The 27896-nt window shown below is 57.2% G+C and overlaps 1 protein-coding gene across 1 annotated transcript; it reads right to left on the bottom strand.

The window, feature by feature from the left end:
* Nucleotides 1-36: 36 nt before the first annotated feature.
* LOC140404650 (B-cell CLL/lymphoma 6 member B protein-like) lies at nt 37-27896 on the bottom strand. Its single transcript, XM_072493265.1, is given in 12 exon segments — nt 37-1144; nt 4302-4393; nt 4396-4438; nt 7778-7851; nt 7854-7907; nt 8455-8625; nt 8996-9153; nt 9870-10643; nt 11502-11723; nt 12700-12869; nt 14413-14470; nt 27810-27896. Coding segments are annotated over 10 exon segments (1899 nt in total). The 5' UTR covers nt 14413-14470; nt 27810-27896; the 3' UTR covers nt 37-1003.

The raw sequence follows: 27896 nt of genomic DNA, 5'->3' as shown, positions 1-27896 counted from the left end.
CCTACCCCGGGCCTAGTCCTCTGGGCCGAGCTTCCCAGGGCCCAGGCCTCCCGCACTCCCCAAGTCCCGCCCTCCCAGGCCTACCCCTCTGGGCCTAGCTTCCAGGACCAGCCTTAGAACATAGAACATAGAACAATACAGCGCAGTACAGGCCCTTCGGCCCACGATGTTGCACCGAAACAAAAGCCATCCAACCTACACTATGCCATTATCATCCATATGTTTATCCAATAAACTTTTAAATGCCCTCAATGTTGGCGAGTTCACCACTGTAGCCTTCCCGGGCCTACCCCTCCAGGGCCAGCTTCCCAGGACCAGCACTCCCAGGCTTACCCCTCTGGGCCTAGCTTCCCAGGACCAGCCCTCCTGGGCCTACCCCTCTGGGCCCACGCCCCAGGACCAGCCCTCCCGGGCCTACCCCTCTGGGCCGAGCTTCCCAGGACCAGCCCCCCCGGGCCTACCCCTCTGGGCCAAGCTTCCCAGGACCAGCCCTCCCGGGCCTACCCCTTTGGGCCGAGCTTCCCAGGACCAGCCCTCTCGGGTCTTCCCCTCTGGGCCCAGATTTGCAGGCCCAGCCACCCCGGGCCTACTCCCCTGGGCCCAGCTCCCCAGGTCTAGCCACCTGGGCCTACTTCTCCAGGGCCAGTTTTCCAGGTTTGCACCCACCAGGCCTACTTCCCTGGACCCAGCTACCCAGGCCACCCCCACCCCGGGCCAACTCCCCTGGGCCCAGCTCCCCAGATCCAGCCACCCGGGCCTACTCCCCTGGGCCCAGCTCCCCCGGGCACCGATCACAGTTGAAGTCATTCTTTTCCCGAAGTGCAGGATTCCGAATCTGGGATGCTCGAGATTCCATTCCCTCGAGGGGGGGGGAAACCTTTGATCCTTGTCAGAAACCATCGCAACAACAAATATCGTTGAGTGGGGAGGGGGGAGACAGATTGTCTCTTATTGTCGTTGTGGAAAGCGATGCCGCCCAGCGTCATCGAGAGCCCCCACCACTCTAGCAGGACTGCAGGCCGTTCATATAGAGCTCAGGGACAACCTTGTAACGCAGTTTTGTGTTGGTAATGGCCCCGTGTTTCTGTCGGAGGTGCAGCCGCAGTTGACTCTTGTGCCTGAAATGTAAGTCGCACTTTTCACACTGAAAATAAAAACACAGGTACAGCACGGGGTGAGATACAGAGTAAAGCGCCCCCTACACTGTCCCCATCAAACACTCCCAGGACAGGTACAGCACGGGGTTCGATACAGAGTAAAGCTCCCTCTACACTGTCCCCATCAAACACTCCCAGGACAGGTACAGCACGGGGTTAGATACAGAGTAAAGCTCCCTCTACACTGTCCCCATCAAACACTCCCAGGACAGGTACAGCACGAGGTTAGACACAGAGTAAAGCTCCCTCTACACTGTCCCCATCAAACACTCCAGGACAGGTACAGCACTGGGTTAGATACAGAGTAAAGCTCCCTCTACACCGTCCCCATCAAACACTCCCAGGACAGGTACAGCACGGGGTTAGATACAGAGTAAAGCTCCCTCTACACCGTCCCCATCAAACACTCCCAGGACAGGTACAGCACGGGGTTAGATACAGAGTAAAGCTCCCTCTACACCGTCCCCATCAAACACTCCCAGGACTGGTACAGCACTGGGTTAGATACAGAGTAAAGCTCTCTCTACACTGTCCCCATCAAACACTCCCAGGACAGGTACAGCACGGGGTTAGATACAGAGTAAAGCTCCCTCTACACTGTCCCCATCAAACACTCCCGGGACAGGCACAGCACGGGGTTAGATACAGAGTAAAGCTCCCTCTACACTGTCCCCATCAAACACTCCCAGGACAGGTACAGCACGAGGTGGGGGTTGGGAGGTGGTGTTTGGGGGTGGGGGTAGGGGTGGGGTTGAGGGTTGGGGGGGTGGTATTGAGGGTTGGGGGGGGTGGTATTGAGGGTTGGGGGGTGGTATTGAGGGTTGGGGGGTGGTATTGAGGGTTGGGGGTGGTATTGAGGGTTGGGGGGTGGTATTGAGGGTTGGGGGGTGGTATTGAGGGTTGGGGGGTGGTATTGAGGGTTGGGGGGGTGGTATTGAGGGTTGGGGGGGTGGTATTGAGGGTTGGGGGGGTGGTATTGAGGGTTGGGGGGGGTGGTGTTTGGGGTTGGGGGGGTGGTGTTTGGGGGTTGGGGGGGTGGTGTTTGGGGTTGGGGGGGTGGTGTTTGGGGTTGGGGGGGGTGGTGTTTGGGGTTGGGGGGGTGGTGTTTGGGGTTGGGGGGGTGGTGTTTGGGGTTGGGGGGGTGGTGTTTGGGGTTGGGGGGGTGGTGTTTGGGGTTGGGGGGGTGGTGCTTGGGGTTGGGGGGGTGGTGTTTGGGGTTGGGGGGGTGGTGTTTGGGGTTGGGGGGGTGGTGTTTGGGGTTGGGGGGGTGGTGTTTGGGGTTGGGGGGGTGGTGTTTGGGGTTGGGGGGGTGGTGTTTGGGGTTGGGGGGGTGGTGTTTGGGGTTGGGGGGGTGGTGTTTGGGGTTGGGGGGGTGGTGTTTGGGGTTGGGGGGGTGGTGTTTGGGGTTGGGGGGGTGGTGTTTGGGGTTGGGGGGGTGGTGTTTGGGGTTGGGGGGGTGGTGTTTGGGGTTGGGGGGGTGGTGTTTGGGGTTGGGGGGGTGGTGTTTGGGGTTGGGGGGGTGGTGTTTGGGGTTGGGGGGGTGGTGTTTGGGGTTGGGGGGGTGGTGTTTGGGGTTGGGGGGGTGGTGTTTGGGGTTGGGGGGGTGGTGTTTGGGGTTGGGGGGGTGGTGTTTGGGGTTGGGGGGGTGGTGTTTGGGGTTGGGGGGGTGGTGTTTGGGGTTGGGGGGGTGGTGTTTGGGGTTGGGGGGGGTGGTGTTTGGGGTTGGGGGGGTGGTGTTTGGGGTTGGGGGGGTGGTGTTTGGGGTTGGGGGGGTGGTGTTTGGGGTTGGGGGGGTGGTGTTTGGGGTTGGGGGGGTGGTGTTTGGGGTTGGGGGGGGTGGTGTTTGGGGTTGGGGGGGTGGTGTTTGGGGTTGGGGGGGTGGTGTTTGGGGTTGGGGGGGGTGGTGTTTGGGGTTGGGGGGGTGGTGTTTGGGGTTGGGGGGGTGGTGTTTGGGGGTTGGGTGGGGGGGTGGTGTTTGGGGTTGGGGGGGGTGGTGTTTGGGTTGGGGGGGTGGTGTTGGGGGTGGGGGGGTGGTGTTTGGGGTTGGGGGGGTGGTGTTTGGGGTTGGGGGGGTGGTGTTTGGGGTTGGGGGGGTGGTGTTTGGGGGTGGGGGGGTGGTGTTTGGGGTTGGGGGGGGTGGTGGGTTGGGGTTGGGGGGGTGGTGTTGGGGGTTGGGGGGGTGGTGTTTGGGGGGTGGGGGGGTGGTGTTGGGGTTGGGGGGGTGGGTGTTTGGGGTTGGGGGGGTGGTGTTTGGGGTTGGGGGGGTGGTGTTTGGGGTGGGGGGGTGGTGTTGGGGTTGGGGGGTGGTGTTTGGGGTTGGGGGGGGTGGTGTTTGGGGTTGGGGGGGTGGTGTTTGGGGGTGGGGGGGGTGGTGTTTGGGGTGGGGGGGTGGTGTTTGGGGTTGGGGGGGGTGGTGTTTGGGGTGGGGGGGGGGGTGTTGGGGTTGGGGGGGTGGGGTGGGGTTGGGGGGGTGGTGTGGGGTGGGGGGGGTGGTGTTTGGGGTGGGGGGGTGGTGTTGGGGTGGGGGGGGTGGTGTGGGGTGGGGGGGTGGTGTTGGGGTGGGGGGGTGGTGTTTGGGGTTGGGGGGGTGGTGTTTGGGGTGGGGGGGTGGTGTTTGGGGTGGGGGGGTGGTGTTTGGGGTTGGGGGGGGTGGTGTTGGGGTTGGGGGGGTGGTGTTTGGGGTTGGGGGGGTGGTGTTTGGGGTTGGGGGGGTGGTGTTTGGGGTGGGGGGGTGGGTGTGGGGTTGGGGGGGTGGTGTTTGGGGTGGGGGGGTGGTGTTGGGGTTGGGGGGTGGTGTTTGGGGGGGGGGGGTGGGGTGGGGGGTGGGGGTGGGGTTGGGGGGTGGGGGTGGGGTGGGGGGGGTGTGGGGTGGGAGGTGGCGTTGGGGGTGGGAGGTGGCGTTGGGGGTGGGAGGGTGGCGTTGGGGGTGGGAGGTGGCGTTGGGGGTGGGAGGTGGCGTTGGGGGTGGGAGGTGGCGTTGGGGGTGGGAGGTGGCGTTGGGGGTGGGAGGTGGCGTTGGGGGTGGGAGGTGGCGTTGTGGGGGTGGGGGGTGGGGGTGGGGGTGTGGGGGGTGGGGGGGTTGGGGTTGGGGTTGGGGTGGGGGTTGGGGGTTGGGGGTGGGGTTGGGACGTGGAGCTTCCTTACATGATATGGCTTCTCTCCCGTGTGAATGCGAATATGACTCTTCAGGGTCTGAAGGTGTCGGAAACGTGTTCCGCAGGTTTCACAAGGATATGCTTCTCTCCCGTGTGGATCAGGACGTGAGCTCGAAGGTGTGCGACCTGAAAGTCAACAACAAAATGAATATCTTCTCCTTTCACAGTCACATACCCCTCACAGGACACACCGTCTAAATAAAGTCAACGTTCAGGCTCACAGGCAGATATTCAGGACAGGAGGCACATGCTCGGGCCCCAGAGGGAGCTTTTACAGTTTCTCAATGGAGCAGGATGAGAAGGCAAGGGGAAGGAGGAGAGGTTAAGGGGGGAATTGCAGAGCTTCAGGCCTCCCCCCAGGCATCTGAAGGCACGGCCGTCAATGGCGGAGCAATGGGAAACTGGGGAATTTCAAAAGGCTGGAATTGGAGGAGCTGTAGGAGCTACAGGGAGGTTACAGAGATAGGGAGGGATTTAGGGACGGAGGAGGTTACAGAGATAGGGAGGGTTGTAGGGACTGGAGGAGGTTACAGAGATGGGGAGGAATGTATGGGCTGGAGGAGGTTACAGAGATGGGGAGGGTTGTAGGGGCTGGAGGAGGTTACAGAGATAGGGAGGGGTGTAGAGGCTGGATGAGGTTACAGAGATAGGGAGGATTGTAGGGGCTGGAGGAGGTTACAGAGATAGGGAGGGTTGTAGGGGCTGGAGGAGGTTACAGAGATGGGGAGGGTTGTAGGGGCTGGAGGAGGTTACAGAGATAGGGAGGGGTGTAGGGGCTGGATGAGGTTACAGAGATAGGGAGGGTTGTGGGGGCTGGAGGAGGTTACAGAGATAGGAGGGTTGTAGGGGCTGGAGGAGGTTACAGAGATAGGGAGGGATGTATGGGCTGGAGGAGGTTACAGAGATAGGGAGGGTTGTTGGGGCTGGAGGGGGTTACAGAGATAGGGAGGGTTGTAGGGGCTGGAGGAGGTTACAGAGATAGGGAGGGATGTGTGGGCTGGAGGAGGTTACAGAGATAGGGAGGGTTGTTGGGGCTGGAGGGGGTTACAGAGATAGGGAGGGATGTATGGGCTGGAGGAGGTTACAGAGATAGGGAGGGTTGTAGGGCTGGAGGAGGTTACAGAGATAGGAGGTGGTGTAGGGGCTGGAGGAGCTTACAGAGATAGGGAGGGGTGTAGGGGCTGGAGGGGGTTACAGAGATAGGGAGGGTTGTAGGGGCTGGAGGAGGTTACAGAGATAGGGAGGGATGTATGGGCTGGAGGAGGTTACAGAGATAGGGAGGGATGTATGGGCTGGAGGAGGTTACAGAGATAGGGAGGGGTGTAGGGGCTGGAGGAGGTTACAGAGATAGGGAGGTGGTGTAGGGGCTGGAGGAGGTTACAGAGATAGGGAGGGATGTATGGGCTGGAGGAGGTTACAGAGATAGGGAGGGATGTATGGGCTGGAGGAGGTTACAGAGATAGGGAGCGTTGTAGGGGCTGGAGGAGGTTACAGAGATAGGGAGGGTTGTAGGGTCTGGAGGAGGTTACAGAGATAGGGAGGGGTGTAGGGGCTGGAGGAGGTTACAGAGATAGGGAGGGGTGTAGGGCTGGATGAGGTTACAGAGATAGGGAGGGATGTATGGGCTGGAGGAGGTTACAGAGATAGGGAGGGTTGTAGGGGCTGGAGGAGGTTACAGAGATAGGGAGGTGGTGCAGGGGCTGGAGGAGCTTACAAAGATAGGGAGGGGTGTAGGGGCTGGAGGGGTTACAGAGATAGGGAGGGGTGTAGGGGCTGGAGGAGGTTACAGAGATAGGGAGGGTTGTAGGGGTTGGACGAGGTTACAGAGATAGGGAGGGGGTGTAGGGGTTGGAGGAGGTTACAGAGATAGGGAGGGTTGTAGGGGTTGGACGAGGTTACAGAGATAGGGAGGATTGTAGGGGTTGGACGAGGTTACAGAGATAGGGAGGGCTGTAGGGGGCTGGAGGGTGTTACAGAGATAGGGAGGGGGTGTAGGGGCGGAGGAGGTTACAGAGATAGGGATGGTTGTAGGGGGCTGGAGGAGGTTACAGAGATAGGGAGGGTTGAAGGGGGCTGGAGGAGGTTACAGAGATAGGGAGGGTTGTAGGGGTTGGAGGAGGTGTAGGGGCTGGAGGAGGTTACAGAGATTGGGAGGGTTGTAGGGGCTGGAGGAGGTTACGGAGATAGGGAGGGTTGTAGGGGCTGCAGGAGGTTACAGAGGTATGGACTGGAGGAGGTTAAGAGATAGGGAGGGGTGTAGGGGCTGGAGGAGGTTACAGAGATAGGGAGGGTTGTAGGGGTTGGAGGAGGTGTAGGGGCTGGAGGAGGTTACAGAGATTGGGAGGGTTGTAGGGGCTGGAGGAGGTTACGGAGATAGGGAGGGTTGTCGGGGCTGCAGGAGGTTACAGAGATGGGGAGGGTTGTAGGGGCTGGAGGAGGTTACAGAGATAGGGAGGGTTGAAGGGGGCTGGAGGAGGTTACAGAGATAGGAGGGTTGTAGGGGTTGGAGGAGGTGTAGGGGCTGGAGGAGGTTACAGAGATTGGGAGGGTTGTAGGGGCTGGAGGAGGTTACGGAGATAGGGAGGGTTGTAGGGGCTGCAGGAGGTTACAGAGGTATGGACTGGAGGAGGTTAAGAGATAGGGAGGGGTGTAGGGGCTGGAGGAGGTTACAGAGATAGGGAGGGTTGTAGGGGTTGGAGGAGGTGTAGGGGCTGGAGGAGGTTACAGAGATTGGGAGGGTTGTAGGGGCTGGAGGAGGTTACGGAGATAGGGAGGGTTGTCGGGGCTGCAGGAGGTTACAGAGGTATGGACTGGAGGAGGTTAAGAGATAGGGAGGGGTGTAGGGGCTGGAGGAGGTTACAGAGATAGGGAGGGTTGTACGGGCTGGAGGAGGATAGAGATATGGAGGGGGTTTAGGCGCTGGATGAGGTTACAGAGATAGGGAGCGAGTGTAGGGGCTGGAGGAGGTTATAGAGATAGAGAGGGGGTGTAGGGGGTTAGCAATAGGGAGGGGTGTAGGGGCTGGAGGAGGTTAGCAATAGGGAGGGGTGTAGGGGCTGGAGGAGGTTACAGAGATAGGGAGGGGGTGTAGTGGTTGGAGGAGGTTACAGAGATAGGGAGGGTTGTAGGGGCTGGAGGAGGTTAGCAATAGGGAGGGGTGTAGGGGCTGGAGGAGGTTACAGAAATAAGTCGCTAATGAGAAGGAGGGATTTGAAAACAAGGATGTAAATATTAAATTGAAGGCATTAGTGGACAGGGAGCACAGGGGGTGCCAGTGAGTGTGGGGTAGGAGGGGAGATGGTGCCTGACTGCAGGAGAAGCTGAGCGTGCGGGGAGGACATCTCAAGCAGCAGCTTTTGAGTTTAAGCTGTCAGGAAAGGGTTGTGGGCCTGGTCTCTGAGGCACTGAATCATTTCAAAGCAAGCGGAGCCTGACCAGGATCCTGTGCACACCCCAGACTCTCACCTGCACAAACCTGGCTCCGCACGTCTCACACTTGTATGGCTTCTCCCCCGAGTGAATCCGAGTGTGTGTCTTGAGTTGGCCGGCCTGTTGAACTGCGCCCCGCACACATTACACCGATAGGGCTTCTCCCCTGAAAGAGACGAGACAGCACCCCGTTTTCACTCCATTAGATACAATCTTCTGAAGTGGAGTAGCAACAGATCCGTACACAGCAAGATCCCACAGCAGGCAGCTGCCAGCTTCATCCGGAGGCCAAGCAGACACCGGGAGGAAATCTGCCGTCCTTACCCGGTCTGGCCTACCTGGGACTCCAGATACACAGCATGTCCCCTAAAGGGACGAGTGAACCCGATGGCATTTTAACACAATCAGTTTCATGGGCGTTCGTAGGTTTTTAGTTCCAAATTTTTATTCCATTTAAAATTCACCACCGTGGGCTTCGAACCTGGGTCCCCAGAGCATTCCGCTGGATTACTAGCCCAGTGACAATACAACTCGGCCGCCGCCTCCTCTGCGGTTATGTGTAGCCCCTCCCTCCCCAGCGCACGCCCACACCCCCCAATCGCTAATGTGTCTCCCCTCCCCCAGCGCACTCCCGCGTCCCCCCATCGCTGAGGTGTCACCCGCTCCCCGCGCGTCCCCCCCCCCCCCCCCCCCCCATCGTTGACGTGTCTCACCTGTGTGCACCGTCTTGTGGCTGGCGAGGTTCCCCTTGTAGCGGAACGCAGCCTGGCACATATCACATTTGTAGGGCTTGTCATCGCTGTGGACGCACAGGAAGTGCCGCTGCAGCGACTCCTCGTCCGAGAGCTTCAGTTCACACGTGCTGCAGGAGAAGAGGCCGTAGTCTGCAAGGAAAGACAGCCGTTTCATCAACATCCCATCAGGCTCTCTCGGGTTTGGAAGAACGCGAGGCGGCCTCATTGAAACACAGGCAATTCCCACGGGATTTGACAAGGTGTGATACTGAGGGGCACCCCCTACCCCCCCCCCCCTTTCGAGGTACCAAATGTCCTTGCCCGTCCTCCATTTCCCACATTTTGCAGGACTCGCACCTCTGACGGCGCAGCACTCCTTTGTGCGGAGGCATCGAGGGACGGTCTCAAAGCCACGAGAGAGACGGGTTGCCCCACCCCAGGATCATTGCATCCTCCACCGTTCTCTCTCCCCCCCTCCCCCCCCCAAAAACACCCCACCACCCCCCACATCTCTGCTTACCTGACCCGCTGTCCGAGAATTCCAAATGGTATTCCGGGATTTCCTCTCCGGGGTGGGAGACCAGGATGTGGCGACGGAGCTCGGAGCCATGCTTGAAGTCCAGCTCGCAGATCGAGCAGACGCAGCACCCGCTAGAGTCCTGGGAATCTGGCGATGACCTGGGCGGGAACAGAAATAGACGTTGATGATGTGAGTGACGGCAGCATGGAGGCTGGGTGGGTGGGGGTTCCTACTCCAATCGAGCCCGAAATGTGGGGGGGGGGGGGGGGGCGGGGGCGGTTTCGTCCGCCAATCGAGCGCGAAGCAATGCTGACGCAAGTCTCTGAAGCTGGGAAGCTATTTATACCTCATGACCATCCTCTACTCACCAGTGGGAGCCTAAATTCAACCAGAGCCTGTTCAAGACGCCTCCAACCCAACAGCTGATACATTAGTTTCAATACTCGGTGTTTGTTCAGCGTGTGGGAGGGAGTTCCCCACTTCCTGTGTCAAAACTTGTCCTGTGCTAACTTTGTTTTGGTATCGAAGGTGCGGAGGAAAGGCCCATCTAATCCCTTCCCCCCCCCCCGCCTCCAAAGCGGTGTACAACAGCTCCAGCTTTGCTCCCTACCCGGACCCCACCCCACCCCCGATCGCAGAAGCACCGACTCTTTCTCGGGGGCGGCCACCCACCCCAAGCTATTCGCCTGCTGAAGCATCACAGCCCGATCCCTGCCCTCACCTGACACTGCATGCGTTTCTGGAGGTGAATTTGGGGGGGTGGGAGCCAAGATTAAGGAAACAAGGTGGGTAGATGGGAGCTACGGTACACAACAGAAATGGTCTCACTGAATGAGGGGGCTGAACGGCCTCCTCCCTGTTCCTCTTCACTTACCGACTGGCTGCCTTGTTACGAGCCGAGTCCTCGTCCTCGGTCTCCTCCTCCATGTTGGTCGAGCTGCTCTCGTCACTGCTGCTGCTCCCGCCTCGGGGCTCGGGGGAGGAGGACAGGGTGGTGGGGGAGCAGGAACCCGCGTCGGCCTGCTCCTTCACAGCCTGCCGCATGGAGTTGAGAACAATGAATTTGTACTTCTTCCAGTTACAGGCCTTGGGGTTGGGGCCGGGGTCGGCGGGCTTCCTGGCGGAGGGACTGCAGTCCAGCACGGCACTCTGGGACTCGGTGGGGGAGTTGGGGCGGCAGTCGGAGCGCATGGGGCTATCCGGCGCCTGCACGGGCACTTTGCTGCTCTTCTCGTCGCAGGGCGTGGGCCTCTCGGCAGAGGCCTTCTCTTCGGGCAGCCTCCTGCCCTTTGGCCCTCGGGCCTCGGGGCACGGCTCGGGCCTGCTCCCAGCGCAGGTGCCCGGGCCCCCCCTCCAGCTGGCCTTCGCCTCGCCCCAATGGCCCCCCCCCACCGCCGGGCCCTCCCGCCGGGTCCCGCCAGCAGCCTTGCGCGGAGCGACGCATCCGTCTGGGAAGCGGAAGGCGGATTCAGGGAAGTAGCCACAGCCTCCAGCCGCCGAGCCCGTCAGCAGGCGTGGAGCGCGGTGTGGGGCAAGAGTCCGAGAGGGTAGGAAGGAGAGAGCGCCACTCTCCATGCCCAGGGAGCAGGCCAGGCTCCTGCTCAGCGGATAGTCCAGAGACTTCAGGTAGGTGTGGACGTGTGGGACACTGAAAAAGAAAAGAAACATTTCAACATTAGTGAGATTGGTTGAGGAGGGAATATTAAACACAGGACACCAGGGAGAACAGTCTCCCACTTGTCAACAAAATGGTGGCTACAGGTTCTTTTATCTCAACCAGAGGGATAGAACGGGGCCTCTGACAGTGCAGCACTCCCTCAGCACTGACCCTCTGACAGTGCGGCACTCCCTCAGTACTGACCCTCTGACAGTGCAGCACTCCCACTGTACTGACCCTCTGACAGTGCGGCACTCCCTCAGTACTGACCCTCTAACAGCGCAGCACTCCCACTGTACTGACCCTCTGACAGTGCGGCACCCCCTCAGTACTGACCCTCTGACAGTGCAGCACTCCCTCAGCACTGACCCTCTGACAGTGCGGCACCCCCTCAGTACTGACCCTCTGACAGTGCAGCACTCCCTCACTGACCCTCTGACAGCACAACCACCTGACCCAGTGGCGCAAGAGAACGAGAGTGGAACTCACTGAGATACGGCCAAAATAATGGAGGAACCATCGTTATGGTGATGACATCTGTCTCAAGCTATTAATGTGGCCTATGTCACAATCCTGCTCCCTCCATCTTTCTCACAGAGGTGGCCCCTTTCTGGGTAACAATGTGTCCTGACTGACCTCACGTCAGGGATAGAAATATCAGGAAATCCCACCCAGGGTTTGCACATGTTCCTTCCAGTGGGAAACGCAAGCCAGTGCCCTGGCGTGGGGGTAGCGCAGCTAGGTCGATGCAGCCTCCCTCCCACACCGCCTGGGCAGTGAGGAGGGTGAACCACCTTCTTCCCGCGTCCCTCAGCCTCAGGGCTGACGGGAATATGTTGGCGCGCTCACCTCAGCCGGGCGAAGGTGTGGCATGTCTCAGCCACATGGTCCATCTGTAAGTAACTGGCTGCCGTCAGCACCTCCGCCACGGAGGCCCGGTCGAGTGGGAGGCAGGACGTGTACATAAATTCCAGGAGCAGGCGGAATCCAGCCGCGCTGATCCCGCACGGCAGCGTCAGCAAGCTCACGTGTCTCTTAGCCTGATCGGAAAAGATGGAGTAGAAAAATCCGCTGTGGGAGGGAGATGGGGGGGGGGGGGGGGGGGAAAGAGATGAGCAGCTGTTAAAGCCGTCTCCAATCATCTGCAGGAAAACAATCACCTCATCCAACACAGAAGGCCATTCGGTCAGCTCCAATTCATCCCATATTCAGCCCCGCCTCCCCCACTCCTCTCCATGCTCCCCCCTCCACCCCCACCCCTTCCATCCCCCACCATGCCCCCTTCTCCCCCTGCCCCGCCCCCAATCCCTCCCACCCCCTCTTCCCCCTGCCCCGCCCCCTCCTCCCCTGCCCCTCCTCCCCGCCCCCCTCCTCCGCCCCCCTCCTCCCCTGCCCCGCCCCCCTCTTCCCCTCCCCCTCCTCCCCTGCCCCGCCCCCCTCCTCACCCCACGCCCTCCTCCCCCGACCCAGGCCCCCCTCCCCGACCCAGGCCCCCCTCCCCACCCCCGCCCCCTCCCCACCCACGCCCCCTCCCCACCCCCGCCCCCTCCCCACCCCCGCCCCCGCCCCCTCCCCACCCCCGCCCCCTCCCCATTCCTCTGTAAACTCCCCTACCAGTATTTAAGCATCGCAAAGCGTTTCACAGAACGGTTATACCATACCAAGCAGGAGCCACTCTGGGGAAGGTGACATAACCTCAATTAAAGGGGAGGGTGACATGTTATCTACAGGGGGAGACAGCCAAAGTGATTTAGATAGAGAATCTCCGGGTCTGTGACCGAAGCACCTTGCCCCGACGGTGGGCCTGAGGGTCTGGGTGATGTGCAAATGGGCTGCGTTAGAGGAGGTTAGAGTGCGCCCAGTTGTGTAGATGGGATGGGGGTCAGGGGGGAGCCAATCCAGGTCAGCGAACACCGAGGTGGGGTAGGCGAACGGGACCCGTTCTTAAATCAATCCTCTCGGATATCCCAAAACGTCATCCATTGCCAGGGATCTAAATCGCCTGCCCCACGGGACGCACTGCGCGCCCAGCCCTTCCTTCACCTACCTGCAAGCGATGAGCACGGCCTTGTGAGCTTTGAACTCCTCTCCGTCCACGAAGACCTTGACGTCGGTGAGGATTTCCCGCTTCCTCATCTCGTTCAGGTTGAGCATCATGTCCGTGGAGTGTCGGGTGAACTCCTTGACGTAACTCTCTGATTTGGACCCCATCTTCATCTGGATAAAGGCAAGTAGGGAGGAGGAGGGTGGATGAAAATCAAACAAACAGCGACAGCCCAAATTGCACAGTCAAAACGCCACCCCCTCCCCACTTCACAGCCCGGCCCTCGCAGCGGGCTTCAGCGAAAACAGGAAGATCCCAAGTCAGTGGCTGCAGGAAATTGGTTCCACAAGGAAAGATTCAAAAACAATGTCATGGGACTTCAGACCCTTAAATACCTTCTGAAACAGCCTAGCAAGCCACTCAAATCAAGGGCAGTAAACTACCAGTTAAATAATGCTTAACAATGATAATGAAAATCCTAACTGCTATATTTCATCTCCACTCAAGCAAAACCCACCTTGGGTCAAAATACCCCTTTAAATACAGTTAGAAGACCCAGGAATACTTGCTGATGGTCTTGAATAAACTGCTTTGAGAGAGAGAGAGAGAGAGATCCTTCAGGAAACTAGCTTGCAGATTCTTGCCTGTGTCAAACTAGGCGATAAATGCTGGCCCAGCCCCCAATGCCCACATTCCATGAACGAATAACCTAGAATTTCAGAGAGAAAGCTTTCAAATCTCGTCACGGTGATTCAAAATTTGGAGTGTGCTTTCCAGTCCCTCGAGCCTGCTCTATCATCGACAGCAGATAATTAGAGACAGTGTGTTTAGCCTTAAGGAAGATGATGCCGTTAATGGGAGGAGCCAGGGGCTGGTGCAGACAGGTTTGCGTTTTGGAGTTCAGGTTTCGGATCTGTCTGCTTCGCTCAAAGCATTTTAGTTGAACAATCTATTGCCTGTGAACAGAACAGCAGTATCTGAAAAGGCGGCAGGTTAAACAGTAGTTTGACACAGGCAAGAATGTGCAGCTGATTCCTGAAGGTCCTCCCTCTATCAAAACAGTTTATCAAAGACATTTCTTTACAGCAAGTATCCCTGGGTCTTATAACTATATTTAAAAGTGGATTTTGACCCAAGATGTGTTTTGCTTGAGTGGACATAAAAGATACCAGTTAGGATTTACGGTTTCAATGCCATTGTTAAGCATTATTTATCTGGTAACTGTAAGCTATTTTCTATATGATGTTAAAGTTAGTAATACTGTGTTACTAATAAAGTTGGTTTTAATAGACGCTATCCCTATTTGCACGTGAAATCACCCCCAGGGTGAATTATTCTTTCCTCACGGTCTTACAAATTAAATTAAATACTAGGGTTTCTGTCTGGTATCCGAGCAACTGTTGGCATCTGGTCTAGGATTGTAATAGACTTAAGATTCTGAAAAGTATTGACAGGGTCGATGTGGGACCGGGGGTTAGGTGGATTGGCCATGCTAAATTGCCCCTTAGTGTCGAAAGGTTAGGTGGGATTATTGGGTTATGGGCCGAAGTATGATGCTCTATCAGAGGGTCAGTGTAGACTCAATGTGCCGAATGGCCTCCTTCTGCACAGTGGGGATTCTATGAAATGTTTTTTCTTCCAGACGGTCGGTGAAAGCATTCGAGGCGTTGAACGTTTGTGAAAGGGGTGATCGCAAATCTTTCTTTCGCTTCTTACCTGTTTGTTCTACTTTTCCCGGAGTAACTCACGGGGACATTGGCCAGCCAACAGGTACCTGGAGCGGGGAAGAAAACAGATCGTCAGGACAACTCGCCACCGTACAGACCTCTTACCCACAGGGAACAAGTCTCGTTACCACCCCAGAGATCAGATTGCTCGCAACTCTCCCCTCCCTCCCCCCCCACCGAGATTCAGACCAGGGGACCTCCAGATTAAAGAACATCCTCATCTCTCTGACTACCCTTGTGTATTGTTGCCGAGCAGCACGCACACTAAATCACGAGCATCGCATAAACCTTCAGCACCTCTGCCATGACCTTCAGCAATAACAGAGCTCAGGGAATTGAGAGGTTCAAAGCAAATTGGATTTTTCAGCATGTTTCAAAGTCCTTTGTGTGGTGACTGATGTCGGGGTGTGTCACGGGAATCCTGCACAAGGTACAGCAGCCAGTTCATGGCCGTTTAAAATGCGGATCGAGAGATTGGTCCCAGAACACTGGGGAAACCCTCCCCCCCCTCCCCCCTTCTGCCCATTTGAAGATGCGAGGGCGGAGTGTAGCTCCGGATAAATCGCATTCCAAAGACATCCCCTGGTTGGTTCTGTGCTCCCCGGCACTGACCCCCCAGCAGGGCGGCACTGATCCGCCGGCAGGGCAACACACCCCTGCAGTGTGGCAGCACCCCCCCCCCTTCCCGACACTCTGTAGCCATCTGGGATGGCCACTTACAAAGGATCCCGGGAAATATGGCCACCTGCAAAGGACCATGGGAAATATGGTCAACCCAGGACTCAGACTCATCGGCGCCACTCCCTTTGCTCAGGGAGCCCAAAAAGCCACGGTCAATGACCGCTCAGGACACGCCCCGCCATCAAGGCACCCGCCCCTTTATTGGCCAGAATCGAAGGCAGTAATCGAAGCCTGCCAAATTATTGGGCCCAAAGCTAAGGACTGCCCAAAAGAGCGCGAAACCCCAGAAGGATAAAGAGAGACACAGCCACGTGTTCAGTCTCTCTTGGCCCCGGCGCTCGGTCTCTCTTGGCCCCGACCTACGCCTAAAACCAAATGCAGCATCACGACAAGAAGACAAGTTCAAGACCAACGATCGCTACCAGACGGATGAGCCCAGCAGAAACAAAGTCACTTCTCCAGACCCAGCCACGCAAGATCCGAATAAAGGCCTTGTTCCTCTGCATAAAGCCGGGTGCCTGAAGTTAAGTACAGGTTGTAGTGTTAGGTGTAATTTAGCTTGTAGTGTTTTATGTTGCATGTCAAAGTAATTCTTGTGTGTAAATTAACTATCATTGAACTTGAACTAACTGGTTGTTTGATCTTTGATCGATATCCGGTAAAGCCTTGTGGTGGTATCATTTGATACCTGGCAATCTGAAAAGCAATATCATTAATAACGGTCATATCAGTATCCAGTTAAAAAGAGCAACATTATTGGCGTCGCTGGTGCGAATTGGCAACAACTGCCCCCCCCCCCACCCCCACGGCAGGGCAACACTCCCCTGGCACTGCCCCTCCCCAGAGCAGGGTAGCACCCACCCAGCACTGCCCCTCCCCACAGCAGTGCAGCACTCCCCTGGCACTGCCCCTCCCCAGAGCAGGGTAGCACCCACCCAGCACTGCCCCTCCCCACAGCAGTGCAGCACTCCCCTGGCACTGCCCCTCCCTAGAGCAGGGTAGCACCCACCCAGCACTGCCCCTCCCCAGAGCAGTGCAGCACTCCCCCGGCACTGCCCCACCCTGGCAGGGCCCCTCCGCAGCCTTCAACCCGTTTTCAAGCCTCGAGCATGGGAATTAAACCAACAAATCCTGACTTGGAGGCGCAACAGAGCAAGTCTCTGAATCATGGCTGTCACTCAGTGTGTGATCTGCTCACGTGAAAATCACACACCACGTAATTGTCTCTTTCAAACTTGCCTTTTTGCCCAATTCGATAGTATGCTGAAGAATAATACATTACTGACCCGCACATCACCACAAAATCAAAATCAGGAGGCAAACTGTGATTCACAGGATTTCATTGTCAGAAACAGCCTCCGACAAGATTGGTGACTGCAACGTTCCCACATTATCCCTGGGAAAGGGAGGGTTCCTTGGAAGCAGCCACTGCTCCGGCTCCTGATTCTGCTGGTGACAGGGAGGGTGCTGCAGTTTAATCCAACTCGGATTATTCAGTTCAAAGTTCTGATCTGCTGGGCTGTGACCTTTTAAATGTGACGAGGATTTGAGGCTCTCACTGCCAACAGAGACTAAACTGTCCCCATCTCCGAGACAAGAGGGGCCTTATTGGGGACGACAAGAAAGCTGGTATCAGAAATGGAAAATCATCACATTTACTCTGTTCTGACCCCCGTGCTGTACCTGTCCTGGGAGTGTTTGCTGGGGACAGTGTAGAGGGAGCTTTACTCTGTATCTAACCCCGTGCTGTACCTGTCCTGGGAGTGTTTGATGGGGACAGTGTAGAGGGAGCTTTACTCTGTATCTAACCCCGTGCTGTACCTGTCCTGGGAGTGTTTGACGGGGACAATGTAGAGGGAGCTTTACTCTGTATCTAACCCTGTGCTGTACCTGTCCTGGGAGTGTTTGATGGGGACAGTGTAGAGGGAGCTTTACTCTGTATCTAACCCCGTGCTGTACCTGTCCTGGGAGTGTTTGATGGGGACAGTGTCGAGGGAGCTTTACTCTGTATCTAACCCCGTGCTGTACCTGTCCTGGGAGTGTTTGATGGGGACAGTGTAGAGGGAGCTTTACTCTGTATCTAACCCCGTGCAGCACATGTCCTGGGAGTGTTTGATGGGGACAGTGTAGAGGGAGCTTTACTCTGTATCTAACCCCGTGCAGCACATGTCCTGGGAGTGTTTGATGGGGACAGTGTAGAGGGAGCTTTACTCTGTATCTAACCCCGTGCTGTACCTGTCCTGGGAGTGTTTGATGGGGACAGTGTGAGGGAGCTTTACTCTGTATCTAACCCCGTGCAGCACATGTCCTGGGAGTGTTTGATGGGGACAGTGTAGAGGGAGATTTACTCTGCATCTAAATCCATGCTGTACCTGTCAGAGGAGTGTTTGATGGGGACAGTGTAGAGAAAGCTTTACTCTGTCTCTAACCCCGCGCTGTACCTGTCCTGGGAGTGTTTGATGGGGACAGTGTAGGGGGAGCTTTACTCTGTACCTAACCCTGTGCTGTACCTGTCCTGGGAATGTTTGATGGGGACAATGTAGAGGAAGCTTTACTCTGTATCTAACCCCGTGCTGTACCTGTCCTGGGAGTGTTTAATAGGAACAGTGTAGTGGGAGCTTTACTCTGTATCTGACCCCGTGCTGTACCTGTCGTGGGTGTGTTTGATGGGGACAGTGTAGAGGGAGCTTTACTCTGTATCTAATCCCGTGCTGTACCTGTCCTGGGAGTGTTTAATAGGGACAGTGTAGTGGGAGCTTTACTCTGTATCTAACCCCGTGCTGTACCAGTCCTGGGAGTGTTTGATGGGGACAGTGTAGAGGGAGCTTTACTCTGTATCTGACCCCGTGCTGTACCTGTCCTGGGAGTGTTTGATGGGGACAGTGTAGAGGGAGGTTACTCTGTATCTGACCCAGTGCTGTACCTGTCCTGGGAGTGTTTGATGGGGACAGTGTAGAGGGAGCTTTACTCTGTATCTAGCCCCGTGCAGTACCTGCCCTGGGAGTATTTAATAGGGATAGTGTAGAGGGAGCTTTACTCTGTATCAAACCCCGTGCTGTACCTGTCCTGGGAGTGTTTGATGGGGACAGTGTAGAGGGAGCTTTACTCTGTATCTAACCCCGTGCTGTACCTGTCCTGGGAGTGTTTAATAGGGACAGTGTAGAGGGAGCTTTACTCTGTATCTAACCCCGTGCTGTACCTGTCCTGGGAGTGTTTAATAGGGACAGTGTAGAGGGAGCTTTACTCTGTGCCTAACCCCGTGCTGTACCTGTCCTGGGAGTGTTTAATAGGAACAGTGTAGTGGGAGCTTTACTCTGTATCTGACCCCGTGCTGTACCTGTCGTGGGTGTGTTTGATGGGGACAGTGTAGAGGGAGCTTTACTCTGTATCTAATCCCGTGCTGTACCTGTCCTGGGAGTGTTTAATAGGGACAGTGTAGTGGGAGCTTTACTCTGTATCTAACCCCGTGCTGTACCAGTCCTGGGAGTGTTTGATGGGGACAGTGTAGAGGGAGCTTTACTCTGTATCTGACCCCGTGCTGTACCTGTCCTGGGAGTGTTTGATGGGGACAGTGTAGAGGGAGGTTACTCTGTATCTGACCCAGTGCTGTACCTGTCCTGGGAGTGTTTGATGGGGACAGTGTAGAGGGAGCTTTACTCTGTATCTAGCCCCGTGCAGTACCTGCCCTGGGAGTATTTAATAGGGATAGTGTAGAGGGAGCTTTACTCTGTATCAAACCCCGTGCTGTACCTGTCCTGGGAGTGTTTGATGGGGACAGTGTAGTGGGAGCTTTACTGTGTATCTGACCCCGTGCTGTACCTGTCCTGGGAGTGTTTGATGGGGACAGTGTAGAGGGAGCTTTACTCTGTATCTAACCCCGTGCTGTACCTGTCCTGGGAGTGTTTAATAGGGACAGTGTAGAGGGAGCTTTACTCTGTATCTAACCCCGTGCTGTACCTGTCCTGGGAGTGTTTAATAGGGACAGTGTAGAGGGAGCTTTACTCTGTGCCTAACCCCGTGCTGTACCTGTCCTGGGAGTGGTGGAACTTGGAGATTTTATCAGCACCGATGACACTCAGCTTCGAAGGATTGTGAGAACGGATTTCAAGAAGTGATTCAGGGGAGAAACGGCAACCTCCTGGGCAACAGAAGAGGCGCAAGACTGAACCCCCCCCCCCCTATCCTGAACGTGTTACTCACCCGTGTACCCGAGAGCCAGTCCTGGCTACTGAAAAGCCAACAGAAGCTCCTTTGCCAGGGTGATTCTCTGAAGGCTTCCATGCAATTCCCGAGGACGGAGTGTGAGCGGGTCATTGACCGAGGCTCCCAGCTTCCAACTAATCCAAACGGACAAATCCTGGATCCGGCCAGGAAACTCCAGAAGTGAGTGTTCTCACATCCTGTTTCCTTGCCTGACGCAGGTGCCGATAAGGGACATGGAAGGGTGGGTGGGGGGGGGTGATATATTTAGCTTCTCTGGATGGGAAACCCGCTACGATCAAAGTCAGATCAAAACATGGGTAAGAGCATTTGAAAAAAACAAACAAACACTAAGCCGGGGGAAGGTTTGGTGGCGGAGTTGAGAGGCTGAGGCCGTCCTGCCCAGGCCGAGTAATCATACCCACGCCTGCCCCGTATTTCAGCAAATATCTCCCCAGCCGGCGGGCATGTGCAGCCAGCCATGGCCCAACAGCCGGTCACTGGGCCAGGCGCTGAAGGGTCAGACCACCGCACCCGCCAGCGACCTTGTGAAACCTGTGCCTTGGCCGGACAGGACAGGAATCACCCAGGCCGGCATGGCGGCACATTGGTTAGCACTGTGGCTTCACAGCGCCATGGTCCCGGTTTCGATTCCCGGCTTGGGTCACTGTCTGTGCGGAGTCTGCACGTCCTCCCCGTGTCCACGTGGGTTTCCTCCGGGTGCTCCGGTTTCCTCACACAGTCCAAAGACGTGCTGGTTAGGTGAATTGGACATTCTGAACTCTCCCTCAGTGTACCCGAACAGGCGCTGGAGTGTGGCGACTAGGGGCTTTTCACAGTAACTCAGTAACTTCATTGCAGTGTTAATGTAAGCCGACTTGTGACACTAATGAAGATTATAAAAGCTGTATAGAAACTGTTGGGGACACCAGGGAATGGCCAATTGGTTTGAGTGTGTGTTTTTCGAGGGAACACTTTATTTTCCTCTTCACTAAAATGTCTCAGGCCCTTCCTGCTATTGTAGAGAGCACAGGATGCAGTGACACCACGTGCCGTGAACATCGAACAGCTGTGCACCAGTGTGTCACAGCATCACCGACAACACGCAGTAACTCCAGCCCGTAGAACTTAGAGTCAACCTCGCTCTCTGTCTCAGACAGGCAGATCCCATCCTGCGCTGACTGATCCAGCCTTCCTGCCCAGCTGGGAAAGAACCGCTCCCTGTTCAAAACTTCCTGAAGGAACCGGAGATGACCATTCAGCCCCTCGCTCCTGCTACGCCAATCACATCACGGCTGTATGGCCAACTCCACCTGCCCGCCCCTCTCAACGTAACTTAAAAGAATCATCAATGTCGGTTTGGATACTTTCAGTTGACCCCCCCCCCCCCCCCCCCCACCTGAGCCGGGACAGCTTTGGGGGTGGAGGTGGACATTATCCCCGAACGGCCTGGCTCAGATTTGAAAGTTCGGTCCCCCTATGTTTGAGGTTCCCTCCCTGTCCAATCCCACAACCAATCACCCCCCAAAGGAAATAGGTAGACTCGGCTGCTCCAGTGCATCGCTGGTGGAGGGGGTGAACGCTGAAGGGGATGGAAGGGGTGCTCAGGGACCTGCATCGCTGTACATTTCAGGACGGCCCAAAGCACTCAGCAACCAATGAAGAGCGGTTGAAGCGTAGATACGGAGGCACGGCCGAAATGCCAGAATCCGTTTGCACGCAGTAAACTCTCTCAAACAGGAATGCGATTAGGACCAGGTAATCCCAGAATTGTTACGGTGAAGAGGCCATTCGGCCCAACATGTCTGCACCGGCTCTCCAAACGAGCATCGCGACTCAGCGGCCTTCCCCTGCCTTTCCCCCCATATCCCCTGGACATTGTTTCTATTCACATAATCATCCAATGCCCTCTTGAATGCCTCGATTGACGTCCCAATCGCAAGACTTGAACAGCACGTTCAGGCTGACAGAAGGGTGAGGGAGTGCTGCGCTGCCTGCGGTGCTGCCTCGTGGATAAGCCTGAGGCCCTGTCTGCCATCTTGGCCGGGTGCAGAAGATCCCATGGAAGAGGAGAGGGGGGGAAGTTTACCCCGGAACCCTCGCTTGACGCCACGCGCGCACAGACAGGGGAGAGAGGAATCCAGCCATCACCGCACTGCCGCCTGTGGGGTCTTGCTGTGTACCAACTGGCTGCCGTGTTTCAGACTTTTATGACATTCCGAAACGGACAGGCATGCTCTGGGGCGCCCCAAGAGGTTGTGAAAGGTACGGCAGAACTGTCCTTCTAACCAAGACGGGGATGTCTGGGTGAGCCTTATCCTGAGGGGAGGCGGTTAGAAAGGGCAGCACGGTAGCATGGTGGTTAGCACAATTGCTTCACAGCTCCAGGGTCCCAGGTTCGATTCCCGTGTCTGTGCGGAGTCTGCACGTTCTCCCCGTGTGTGCGGGGGTTTCCTCCGGGTGCTCCGGTTTCCTCCCACAGTCCAAAGATGCGCAGGTTAGGTGGATTGGCCGTGATAAATTGCCCTTCGTGTCTAAAATTGCCCTTAGTGTTGGGTGGGGTTACTGGGTTATGGGGATAGGGGGGAGGTGTTGACCTTGGGTAGGGTGCTCTTTCCAAGCGCCGGTGCACACTCGATGGGCTGAATGGCCTCCTTCTGCGCTGTAAATTCTATGATTCTATGAAACATGACGATTGGGACCACACGGTGGCACAGTGGTTAGCACTGCTGTCTACAGCGCCGAGGACCCAGGTTCGATCCCGGCCCCGGGTCACTGTGGAGTTTGCACATTCTCCCCGTGTCTGCGTGGGTCTCACCCCCACAACCCAAAGATGTGCAGGGTAGGTGGATTGGCCGTATCTTTTTATTAAAACAGTAACCATCACATTTATACAAAGCCAAACGGTACAAACACTAATTCTGTATTGGAGAAACAGGGTACCCTCCCCTCTTTACCACTGTACGGGGAGAGGGGCTGGATACTCTGATCATTAAAACAGTTCACAACACAGTTGTACAAAAAACAAATGGCACAAGCACTAAACTTTGCACTGGAGAGACCAAATACCCTCGCCTCTGTACCAACAGAAGGGCGGAGGGAGTGTGGTGGGGAGTGTTGTGGGGGTGGTGGTGGGAGGGAGTCGGGCTGTTGGTGGAGGGGACCCACGGGTCCGAGCTGAATTGCCCCTTAATTGGAAAAAAAATGATTGGGTACTCTAAATTTGTAAAAAAAAAACTCAAATGAGGTGAAAACTGTCGTCCATACGCTGTTTAGCACAGGGCTAAATCGCTGGCTTTGAAAGCAGACCAAGGCAGGCCAGCAGCACGGTTCAATTCCCGTACCAGCCTCCCCGAACAGGCGCCGGAATGTGGTGACTAGGGGCTTTTCACAGGACCTTCATTTGAAGCCTACTTGTGACAATAAGCGATTTTCATGTCATTTCACCTCTGCCCCCCCGACATGCACACTTGCCCCCCCCCCCCGCCCCCTTGCTGTGCGCCCCACACACTCCCAATACGCACCCCCGCGCGCACACCCCCCCCCCTCATTGCATGACCACCCAAGGAGAATGCCCTTCCCCGCATTGACCCCAGGTTTCCAGAGGCCATCTTTGCTACCGCATGGTTAACATTACGGCAGCGACCATACTCTGGCCGGTAGACAGCTCTTCAACGGAAGAGGGGCATCAATCAGCTTCTACACAGCTCCAAATGCTAATGTTAAAACCACCAGCGACAGTATAAGGCTTTCAGCATCACATTTCCTGAAACCGGGTGGTTAGCCTGACAGCTATGACGCTGAATTTGCGTCGGTGTGAACTCTCGATTAGGGTGCGTCCACAGTCAGCGGGGCTGCAGCACCCACAGCCGAGCACCCTCCCGAACACAGTGGTTGTAAATGTCTGTCAATCCACGTCGTGGTCACTTCTGTGCAGGCTTGTGTCGGGAGGGGTTGGTGTCACTGGTCAGATGTCAGCCAGCACTCCGCCTCCCGGGGAACGAGTGCGTTTAATCCTCTCACTGAGCTAAACAGATCACTGCTATCGAGGTCACAGAACTTTCACCTAGTTACCCTCGACGAGCAGATACATATGCACACACGCATTGCACTATCAGTGGGTCAGTACTGAGGGAGTGCCGCACTGTCAGAGGGTCAGTACTGAGGGAGTGCCGCACTGTCAGAGGGTCAGTACTGAGGGAGTGCCGCACTGTCAGAGGGTCAGTACTGAGGGAGTGCCGCACTGTCAGAGGGTCAGTGTTGAGGGAGTGCCGCACTGTCAGAGGGTCAGGACTGAGGGAGTGCCGCACTGTCAGAGGGTCAGTACTGAGGGAGAGCTGCACTGTCAGAGGGTCAGTGCTGAGGGAGTGCTGCCCTGCCAGAGGGTCAGTACTGAGGGAGTGCTGCACTGTCAGAGGGTCAGTACTGAGGGAGTGCCGCACTGTCAGAGGGTCAGTACTGAGGGGGTGCCGCACTGTCAGAGGGTCAGTACTGAGGGAGTGCCGCAGTGTCAGAGGGTCAGTACTGAGGGAGTGCTGCACTGTCAGAGGATCAGTACTGAGGGAGTGCTGCCCTGTCAGAGGGTCAGTACTGAGGGAGTGCTGCACTGTCAGAGGGTCAGTACTGAGGGAGTGCTGCACTGTCAGAGGGTTAGTACTGAGGGAGTGCTGCACTGTCAGAGGGTCAGTACTGAGGGAATGCTGCACTGTCGGAGGGTCAGTACTGAGGGAATGCTGCACTGTCGGAGGGTCAGTACTGAGGGAGTGCCGCACTGTCAGAGGGTCAGTACTGAGGGAGTGCCGCACTGTCAGAGGGTCAGTACTGAGGGAGCACTGCACTGTCCCGGGGGTCAGTACTGAGGGAGCGCTGCACTGTCAGAGGGTCAGTACTGAGGGAGTGCCGCACTGTCAGAGGGTCAGTGCTGAGGGAGTGCCGCACTGTCAGAGGGTCAGTACTGAGGGAGCACTGCACTGTCCCGGGGGTCAGTACTGAGGGAGCGCCGCACTGTCAGAGGGTCAGTACTGAGGGAGTGCCGCACTGTCAGAGGGTCAGTACTGAGGGAGTGCCGCACTGTCAGAGGGTCAGTACTGAGGGAGTGCCGCACTGTCAGAGGGTCAGTACTGAGGGAGTGCCGCAGTGTCAGAGGGTCAGTACTGAGGGAGCGCCGCACTGTCAGAGGGTCAGTACTGAGGGAGTGCTGCACTGTCAGAGGGTCAGTACTGAGGGTGTGCCGCACTGTCAGAGGGTCAGTACTGAGGGAGTGCCGCACTGTCAGAGGGTCAGTACTGAGGGACTGCTGCACAGTCAGAGGGTCAGTACTGAGGGAGTGCCGCACTGTGGGAGGGTCAGTATAGAGGGAGTGCTGCACTGTCAGAGGGTCAGTACTGAGGGAGTGCCGCACTGTCAGAGGGTCAGTACTGAGGGAGTGCCGCACTGTCAGAGGGTCAGTACTGAGGGAGTGCCGCACTGTCAGAGGGTCAGTACTGAGGGATGCTGCACAGTCAGAGGGTCAGTACCGAGGGAGTGCCGCACTGTCAGAGAGTCAGTACTGAGGGAGTGCCGCACTGTCAGAGGGTCAGTACTGAGGGAGTGCCGCACTGTCAGAGGGTCAGTACTGAGGGAGCACTGCACTGTCCCGGGGGGGGGGGGGGGGGGGGGCAAATCTGCCACCCCCCCCCCCTCCCTCTCTGTGCCTCTCTGTGACCCCCAGCTCATACCCTCAGCCTGTCTCGGTCTCACACTTTCCAGTAACTGTTGTGCTAAAATTAGTCAGAGATTCATCTTTCAAGCCAATGAGAGAAACCTCAGAGACTGGAAAGCGTGCACACAAGAGATAGCAGCAGTGAGTAACCCTGAGTGTCCCAGCCTCGGGGTAGGGGGGCTTTGCAGTACCCAGAGACCTCGGGGTAGGGGGCTTTACAGTACCCAGAGACCTCGGGGGTAGGGGGGCTTTGCAGTACCCAGAGACCTCGGGGGGGGGGGGCTTTGCAGTACCCAGAGACCTCGGGGGGGGGGGGGGGGCTTTGCAGTACCCAGAGACCTCGGGGGTAGGGGGGCTTTGCAGTACCCAGAGACCTCGGGGGTAGGGGGGCTTTGCAGTACCCAGAGACCTCGGGGGTAGGGGGCTTTGCAGTACCCAGAGACCTCGGGGGTAGGGGGGCTTTGCAGTACCCAGAGGCCTCGGGGGGGGGGGGGCTTTGCAGTACCCAGAGACCTTGGGGGGGGGGGGCTTTGCAGTACCCAGAGACCTCGGGGGTAGGGGGGCTTTTCAGTACCCTGAGGCCTCGGGGGGGGGTGGGGGGGGGGGGGGGGGGGGATTGTAGCCAGAGTTAGATTTCTCAAGCTCCAGCTGTGTAATCGGTCTCGATCTCGGGATCGACCGAGCGCAGGTCCGTCGGGTTTCAAGTGAAGACGCTCAAACAGGCAGACATCTGGGGGGGGGTGGGGGGGGGGGGGGTGCCATTTTGCCCTCACAGGTGCTCTTAAAAGACCCCACAGACACTACAACGAGGAGGAACCTCCCTGAGAGGTCCCTGCACCAATAATTACCCGACAAACAAGTCATCCCAAGAGGCGGTCCGGCCTCGACTCAGTTTGTGGGATCTTGCTGTGCGGAGATTGGCTGCCACGGCGACTGACTGTGTTTCAAAAAATGTATATATATATGTATAAATATGTAGATCACACCTCCCCAGGTCAAATAAAAGAAGAAAATGGCTCAAGTTTCACAAACGGGAAGCGAAAGCAACCATACGCTCAGCCCACTGCGCTGGGTGGAAATGGCTGGTGATACCGCTCGGCTGAAAGGTTTCGGATGGTGTTCTGACTCATCGTGGAACCTTTGCTTTTTCCAATAAAGGGGCAATTTAGCGTGTTCAATCCACCTACCCTGCGCATCTTTGGGTTGTTGGGGGCGAAACTCACGCAGACACGGGGAGAATGTGCAAACTCCACACGGACAGTGACCCAGAGCTGGGATCGAACCTGGGACCTCGGTGCCGTGAGGTTACAGGGCTAACCACTGCGCCACCGTGGAACCTTTGCTGCCAGTCCGCGTCGGCCGCCTCCCCGGAGACTACGACCTTCCAGCCAGGGGGGGGTTTGGGGGGGGGGGGGGGGGGGCAATCTACGACCCTCCAGCCAGAGTGGGGGGGGGGGGGGGGGGAAATCTGCGACCCACACACACACACACAGGGATTTTATGTTTCTCGGAGGTCCAGGCAATACAGGTCTACTCAATCTCTCCTCATGAGTCAATCCCCTCAAACCGGGGCCCAAACACAAAACAGGGACATTCCCAACAGGCCCACGCTCTCATAAACCCCTTCTTCACACCGCTGAGAGAGCTCTCACAATCACAGCAGCCTCAGAAATCGAGAGTGCTTACTCTCATACACAAACTACCAGATCACCATTAGTTCAGTGGGCCAAATAGCTGGCTTGTAATGCAGTACAAGGCAGCAGCGCGGTTCAATTCCCGTGTAAGCCTCCCCGAACAGGCGCCAGAATGTGGCGACTAGGGGCTTTTCACAGTAACTTCATTGAAGCCTACTTGTGACACTAAGCGATTTTCATTCATTTCATCCCCGCAGAGCACCCAGTCCCCACAGACCCCTCGATCCCCACACAGACCGACCACATAGAACCGCCCGATCCCCGCAGACCCCCCGATCCCCACACAGACCGCAGAGTCCCCGCATAGAACCGCCCGATCCCCGCACAGAACCCCCCCATCCCCGCACAGACCGCAGAGTCCCCGCATAGAACCACCACAGAGCCACCCGATCCCCGTAGACCGCCCATTCTCTGTCTCTCTTCCCCCTTCTCTCTCTCCCGTCTCTATCCCCCTCTGTCTCTCGCCCCCCTCTGTTACTCTCTCTCCCGCCCTCTGTCTCTCTCTCCCCCTCTCTCTGTCTCTCGCCCCCCTCTCTCTGTCTCTCGCCCCCCTCTCTCTGTCTCTCGCCCCCCTCTCTCTGTCTCTCTCCTCTCTCGGTCTCTCTCCCTCTGTGTCTTTCTCTCCCTCTGTGTCTTTCTCTCCCTCCCTCCTTCCTCTATCCCGGTGGATACTGTTTCAGTTTCTCTGTTACTGACACTTTGTTACTGAGGTAGATATAATGTATCTGAGCGCCCCCCCCCCCCCCCCCCCCAAACCCCCAACCCCCCGCCTGGGGTGACGCTCCCTCTCATAGAATTTACAGTGCAGAAGGTGGTTATTCGGCCATCTCTCAGTCCCTCATATCCCCCCCCCCCCAGTCCCTCATATCCCCCCCCCCCAGTCCCTCATATCCCCCCCCCCCAGTCCCTCATACCCCCCCCCCCCAGTCCCTCATATCCCCCCCCCCAGTCCCTCATCCCCCTGTCCCTCAATCCCCCCTGTCCCTCCGTCCCTCATTCCCCCCCCCCCAGTCCCTCATATCCCCCCCCCCCCCCAGTCCCTCATCCCCCTGTCCCTCAATCCCCCCTGTCCCTCCGTCCCTCATTCCCCCCGGCCCCGGCCCCAATCACCTGCCGCCTCTTCCTGGAAAGGAGCCGCCGCACCTTCGGGGAAAATCGTTTCGAAGAAGCGGCCGCGGCGCCGGTTCTGAGAATGGG

The sequence above is a fragment of the Scyliorhinus torazame genome, chromosome 31, assembly GCF_047496885.1.
Source record: "Scyliorhinus torazame isolate Kashiwa2021f chromosome 31, sScyTor2.1, whole genome shotgun sequence".
NCBI classification, from domain to species: domain Eukaryota; kingdom Metazoa; phylum Chordata; class Chondrichthyes; order Carcharhiniformes; family Scyliorhinidae; genus Scyliorhinus; species Scyliorhinus torazame.
Note: the sequence above shows the minus strand (reverse complement) of the source record. Positions and strands in the feature narration are given on the sequence as shown.